The 7314-nt window shown below is 41.1% G+C and overlaps 1 protein-coding gene across 1 annotated transcript; it reads right to left on the bottom strand.

Annotated features, from left to right (window-relative positions):
• Positions 1 to 583: 583 nt before the first annotated feature.
• mgst1.2 (microsomal glutathione S-transferase 1.2) lies at positions 584 to 3387 on the bottom strand. Its single transcript, XM_079184261.1, has 4 exons — positions 3329 to 3387; positions 2905 to 3037; positions 2600 to 2691; positions 584 to 1012 (listed from the first exon to the last, which is right to left on the bottom strand). Exons 2-4 carry the CDS (start codon positions 3019 to 3021, stop codon positions 766 to 768), a joined length of 456 nt encoding a protein of 151 aa, XP_079040387.1. The 5' UTR covers positions 3022 to 3037; positions 3329 to 3387; the 3' UTR covers positions 584 to 765.
• Between the last annotated feature and the right edge of the window lie 3927 nt (positions 3388 to 7314).

The following is a 7314-nucleotide window of genomic DNA, read 5'->3' as shown; positions in this document are numbered from 1 at the left end:
GTGTGAACATTAGATAGTCCTGATGGGCAGGCACCTTGCATGGTAGCCCATGGATTCAGTGTATGAATGGGTGTGAATGGGTGACTGATGACATGTAGTGTTGAAGACTAGAAAAGGAATATACAAGTACAGACCATTTACCATAGTATGCAGCATGTGCATCTCCCCTTTGATTTTTTGCACAGTCATCGTGAAAATCAAAAACTAGACCAAAGATCAGAAGGTGTGGAATGTATCCTGGGGTTGTCTAATCTGTGGGAGCGGCCCTGACCTGAAATAACACTTCCTGTTAGGTTTCAATGACAGCCTCAGATATATTATACACTGGTACCTGCACCTTTCAACCGCTTCAAAGTGAATATATTGAAATAATTCTTATGTTTGCTGGCTACATTCGAAATCACATTAACATCTGAATATTGCACAAGACAGTGTTTTAAGGAACTGGATGGATCTTACTTTATATGAATGACCTTCTTTGCCACTGCCGGATTTAACGCCTGTACTTTAAATAATTCATAGTTGCATTTGAGTTTTAGCACCCGTGCCATCACCTTGAGAAGTTATTACCCAGACACAAAGCTAGTGGAAAAGTTTATTAAAAACACATTTTCATCCGAGACAATAGTTCCAGGGAATGCAAAGATGAAGTGAAAATTATGTTTAATAATTAAGCTCATAGATAGCTGCAGCAAGAGTGAAGTAAAAAACAGGCTTCATGTAGGAATGTGAGCTTGTGAAGAAGCTGCTGGACCAATATTGTGTCTAAAGGACTAGAACTTTGCTGAGCACCCTGTAAGCCATGGAGAAGGTGACAAGAACGCCAACTATCCAGGACAGTGCCCTGCTGGGCTGAGGAAGAGCACCGATGTAGGTGATGGTGTGCAAGATCCGACTGCCGGCAAAGACGCGGAAGTGAAGCAGAGCGGCTGAGAGCTCAGGTCCAGTCAGAGCGTAGAGCAGGCCGATCAGCACGAAGGGAACGATATTCTCCAGGTCGTTCTGGTGACATCTAGAGAACGGAAACAGGGAACATCTATCAATCAGTATCCATAATTGTTTGGATCAGAGGTCTTCAACAGGGGGTCCGCTACCCCTAGGGGGTCCGCGGAGGTACTGCAGGGGGGTCGTGAAATTAGACAATTTCTTTTTTTTCTTCTTTTTTTCCCACAAATTTAAATGTCTTTAAAACACATTAACATGAATCCAACATATTGTAGCGAATGGATAAATGGAGGCAGAAGATGTTATCTTTCAGTCAGAAATGCACACATTCAGCGACACACAGGAGCTCTCTCAAGCTGTGCACCGGTTCACTCACAGCACGGGACTAGCCTGGACCTGTCCCTCCAAGCCTCCTGCACACAAAGAGGAGGACCCGCCCCTATCGCTGCTGTGCCAATCACGAGGCCGCATGTTACATGCTGGCTTTGTCAGGTTCCCCGTGATTGACCAAGAGCCTATTCCGCCTATTTCTTTTTTTTATTAAAAAACAACGACATTTACTTCACCCACAAATCCTTGTGCAATCATTTTTGCAAGATATTCCTGCTAAAACACTGAAGCTCCTATCCACAACAGCCTACTGAGGCCAGTATATTATTATGTCAAGTGTTTGGACATTGTTGTGAGCAAAAATGGATAGTTTTGTAACTCGATCAAAAAACATGAATGTGTCCATAGTTTGATTAATAGTTCAGTATTGTATGCAAGATAACAGGTATGTTTATGCATGGCAGTAGCACTAATAGGCCATCACTCATTTTCATTTCCACATTTATGTTTAAAATAAAAATGTCAATTTGAATAGCTTGTATGCATGATTATCATGCAATTGACAGACAATGTTGAGATTGGCATTGGTATCAGTTGACGAGGTATGTTTCTAAATGGCAGTGGAACGGCCCCCCTACTCACTGTACCTTCACATGTTTAATAAAAACATGAATACATGAACCTGTGTATTATTTGAATTGCTTAGTATTGAATGCACAATAAAGAGGTATGTTTATACATGGGGCCCAGTTTTAATATAAAAAACAATTATATACAATATATATAGTCGGGGGTCCCTGCTCCATCTCTCCATCAGTTTGGGGGTCCTTGGCCTGAAATCGTTGAAGAGCCCTGATTTTGGATAATTGACCATCTCGTATGCAGCACAGAGAGCTAATCATATGTGGTTCCCTTGTCCTTGGAGTAGTATAATAATTAACTGTATCCTTTCTTCAGGGAGATACTTATCTTCAACCTATCAGTGTTCTGTGAGTTTATTTCATGTGTGCAAAGTGTTTGCAGGTACTGCAGTTTTCTAGACCTGCATATCCAGTATTTGTTTCAGGGGTTCTGGAGCCAAGCATGCGCTGGGTGAGAGGCACGGTGTGGCACTCATAACTGTAGGATTTGTATTATTAGTCTGTAATATTTACTATTCTTGTCCTTTTATTATATTACGTTATGATTTAGCTTACTGTGATTAACTAAACCAGGATCTCTCAGCCTTTTCTAGAATGCGAGCCTGTATTTATCTGTTTTGTGGATTCTATTTCCTGATAAAATACCAGTGTATGAATCATAACTTCAAGATCAATCATCTCACCTTCGAACTCGCTCTACATCTGGGTGGCTTCTGAGCAGCTTCTTCCTCTCCTCTGAAGGCTTTAAGGCCACGTCTTCCTCATTTGCGAAAGCCTGAATGAGAGAAAGCCTAAATTAGTGTTTACCCTGAGCAGAAGTTAGGTTGAAAAGTTCCATATTATAATGTTGACATGCATGAGGAGATTTCTTATTAAGTTGTTGCTTTTCTCTTTTACAACCTGGCTTGTACCTTCGGCTTTGTACATGACCTTTGAAGAAAGGTACCGATCACCTGTCATGAAAACGAATGTAAAACAGATTACCTACCCCCCTGGAAAAGCGGAAGAATGCTGTCATAGGTGCCATCACCAACATCTTCAGAATGACAATAGCTGCATAGGTGGTGAAAGCCATAAATACTTCATCTTCCATCATTGTTGCCATATCTGCTGGTTTACAACTGTATCATAGGGCAAAGAAAATAAACAACATGGAAAAAAGAACTCCTGCTGCCAAAAAGTCTTAAAACTTCGACAAAAGTGCAGTTTGTGATCAGAGTGTAGTTTTGCCTCACACCTCTAAAGTGGAGAATACAATACTGTCAGTAAAATTCAATATGAACTGAATCTGTTTAAGGATCAAGTGACAAAACAACTTTGAAGGAGACAAAAATGTATAAATGATCATTGTATACATATATGATATTGTCAAAAATATTCAGTATAATTTACAGTTTAGCAGCTCTACTTACGCGCTGTGGTGACTCTGCAAAAGTGGAGCAAGTCTGCTTCTGTTGCGAGAAAAACAAACTGAACCCTCAGGGGGCGGGACAACTACGACTGCAGCACAAAACTTCCTCTATGTGGGAGTGTTACTGTTTTTCTATACTTATGAGGACCGCATGCATTCATTCCACTAAAAACACCAACACCAACCCAATGCCCAGCATAAATACAAGTTTCTTTCTATGGATAATGACGTGCAGATTTAAGAGGAGAAGTACATCAGGTGTAAAACTTGACAGACTCTGTGCATTTGTATTCATCTTGTTTAGTCAAGCCCTGACTTCGGGCTGGTTTGTCTTGACTTGGGGCCTGATTTCGGGCTTGTATGTCTGGACTTAGGGCCTAGCTTGGGGCTTATTTGTCTGGTCTTGGTCTGTGACTTGAGGCTTGTTTGTCTTGACTTGGGGCCTGACTTGGAGCTAGTTTGTCTTGACTTGGGGCCTGACTTTGGGCTTGTCTGTATTGACTTGAGCCTTGACTTGAGTTTTGTTTGTCTGCACTTGGGGCCTGACTTGGGTCTTTTGTGTCTTGACTTGGGCCGTGGGCTATATATCTGCATGATATGACTATACCTAAACCTACAGAGAGTAGACATGTAGTCAGTTAAATATAATTTGGACATCATCACATAATGAAATGACCACCCTCAGCAGAAAAACATCCGAGCCTCATTTAAGTCTTGTCAGGTCTGTTGTCGACACAGGTCAAAAAACTCACATGGAGGTCTCACGTCAAAAGAAGTTCACCATTCAAGGTGAACACAGATTAAATGGATTCTTGTATAAGGTAATTATATTGTGTTTTTATACTATGGTCAGCTCTGCACTCATACAGTGCGAGCAACGTGATCTTATGGGATGGTCTTTAAATAGCCTGCCATTTTTAGGGACATTTCTTGTTGCTCGATCCCCGGCTCCACTAGTCCACGTCGATGTGTCCTTGGGCAAGACAACCCGTTGGGCCCTAGCCCTATTTTTAGGCCTCTACTCGAAAATTGCATACCCATACTAAAAAGAGTGTATTTCTCTAACTACTTGAATATAACTATTTGAATAATTCTGATGTTATAATAAAGATAACACTTGTGAGATTTGTTCAGATGTGTAAATATCAGTGTATGTCTTACTGGTTAAGAGTAAATGAAGATGGCACACAACTCAAATTGAAAAGTTTCAGGTTTGCCTGAAAACTGTTATTGTTATTATTTCTTTGGAATGATGCAGCTCCAAGTCTAAAAAAACTCCCAAATCATAGCACAAAATGTCAACAGTCTCTATGCAAACTCTGACTTTGATAAAGTGAAGCAGAAGAAACTTTAGAGAGGTTTTAGTACAGAGAGGTCAGGCGAGGTCAAGCAAAATTGTCATTTTGGAACCAGCTGTTCCATTGTAATTTATATACTATATAACTATATATTTCACTTGTTTTATCACTAACAGTGTTCAATCTATCCAAATACAGCAGTTTGGCATCATTTTGAGAGCCTGAATCCTCTGAGTCTGTGAACCATGGATCCATCCTCGTCTGACTGCTGTTTCCCTGTGTGTATGTGGGGCTATCTCAGCCTATGATTGGTCGATTTGAGTGAATGAGACCTCCTTCGACATGTCATAGTCCAGAGAAATGACTGGGGGTAACGTGGGCTTGATTGACAGAATCGTTAGCCAGTCAAAATCAAAACTGATACGCCGAAAGTGAAATCCCTTCCCCCCCCGGTCCCCCATGCTTGGTTGACCCCCCTTTCTTTATAAGCGGGGATTTATCCATTCTCCTCAAGAAAATCAGCTCAAGGTATGAAGCATTTATGATTTTTTGCGGTGGAGCGGTGTTCTTCTGGTGCTTGTTGGCTGTATCTTTGTAATGGTTTCACAGAGAGAAATTCTGAAGATATCTCTGGATTCTGTGTCTAATTCTCATGCTCTGTGATGTATTGGTTGTCCGTGTTAGCTTTTAGCTTTGTGTTCGTAGCTTTGTCCGGAGTGCATAGCTCGCAGTCATCGCGAAAAATACGTGATATTGTGGTCCATCTTCTAGTTGATTATATTAGTTTGTGTGTGTAAAATGGCTTCGATGATATTTTTGCCCAGAATCTCTTTGTTAAGTGGGTATATAACATGTGTGTAACATTCATTATATTCGTTTCTGAGAAGTGCATTCTACGACACGCTGTATGCTAAACTTTCCGCGTAGCCCCCCCCTGGGGGGGCTCTCGGGTGAGGAGAAACTCCAAGTTGTTCCCGAAGCTGTTCCTGTGGTGTGTGAATGTTAGTTAGTCCTGATGGGCAGGTGGCACCTTGCATGGTAGCTCCTGTCATCAGTGTATGAATGGGTGAATGATGACATGTAGTGTTAAAGAGCTTTGAGTGGTCGAAGACTAGAAAAACGCTACACAAGTACAGTCCATTTACCATTTGTGTCATGTCTAAGCATTTTAAGTTTTTCTTGTCATTCGCATGTCATTTCTACACAGTAAGCTTTTTTGCATTTTGAGTAAATTAAAAAGGTACGGTTGATATTATTTTTGTTGAAATAAGGTCTCAATACTTCCTAAAAGCAATAAAAAAAAGAAAAACAAACGGTACCTGGGGCTGACACAGGACAGTACAAATGTAGTGATTGGACGGACTACCAGCCCGTTGAAATTCTGGTCGTTTACTCATTACTCAGCAGTCTTCCACAATCTGCTCACATCTGTGAGTACTAACAACAGCCATGTTCATTGTTTCTGTTCATTATGATAATTTTTGAGGAATGACTTTGGAGGGAGGCCTGAAGAGATGGACTGTAAGTATTGCTGACATGACGACTGTCTCTCTCGATTTAGCGACTTTTGATACTAGCGTTGTTTGCTACTTTCTTTGGAAAAGAGTTAGCAACACTGAGTTTTTCAGTTGGATAATTTAACTTAAACTAGCGTACTCTTGCTAGTTTCTTAAGATTACCAACCCTAGCTTTAGGTTACGTTCGCTAAGTAGTCAACATAGACGTGAATTAGCTTATGGCTAACTCTGGAACAGGCTAAGAAGCTGTGCACTATCCCTGTCAAATAAAAATATAGATAAATGGTTGAGTCCTGGTTTCACATGGGACACAAACAGTGTACTTCGGGGCGAAAAGTCCGATGTTCGTTTCAACCATCCATCCACTTGTCCTCTTTCCTCTCACTCTTTACACAATGTCACCTGTCTTCCGGAGCACTTGCTCAGAGCGTCTGAAATGTATGAAATTACATGTGAAAAGCAAAAAATGTCTGGAGACAACACATAAAATGGCTTAAGAAATTGGCATATAATTCATACCACATTTGAAGAGACGAGGCGTCAGTACGCTCACAGGTCTTTAACGTGGGACTCTTTCTCAACAACATTTTAGATACACTGGCGTGGGATGAGCACATGCAGTATATCATTGTTTCGCAATGCTGCAGATGAGCTTATTGAGTATTTGAAAATTATGATCAAAAATACATTTTCAGCAGCTCTCTCGATCCTCCACAAAATCAATATTTTGTTGAGATCATGACCATTTTGGGTGAAAAAGTAGATATCAGGAAATACATTCATTCTCACGAAATGCCCCCCTAACATCCCCCCCGGTGGATGCCACTGCTGTTTTCAATGCAGCCAGCCTCTCTCCTCTCTGTTCTTCACCCTCCCATCAAAGCTGAGCTCCTGTCTCCAGTCTGTGGCTAGAATTCAGCTGCGTCAAGTCAAGAATGCTTTTGTCTCAAACATTGCTGTCATTTCCCTTTAATCAAACGTGTGTCACATTGGTGTGTTTCGAGACACTTGAAACACTCAGTCTGAGCTTTAACAAAGAGCCATGTATTACCAGCATGAGGTCCTTTGAAAAGCGTGCAAAAACACCTGATAAAGAGACCAAGCTTGTTATTTTCTCCCCATTCACCAGTCCCTCTTCCTGTCACATCCCTATAAACCCAGTGCAGTCCCTT

This window comes from Pholis gunnellus (genome assembly GCF_910591455.1).
Source record: "Pholis gunnellus genome assembly, chromosome: 22".
In the NCBI taxonomy this organism is placed as follows: domain Eukaryota; kingdom Metazoa; phylum Chordata; class Actinopteri; order Perciformes; family Pholidae; genus Pholis; species Pholis gunnellus.
This window is presented reverse-complemented; position numbering and strand designations above follow the sequence as displayed.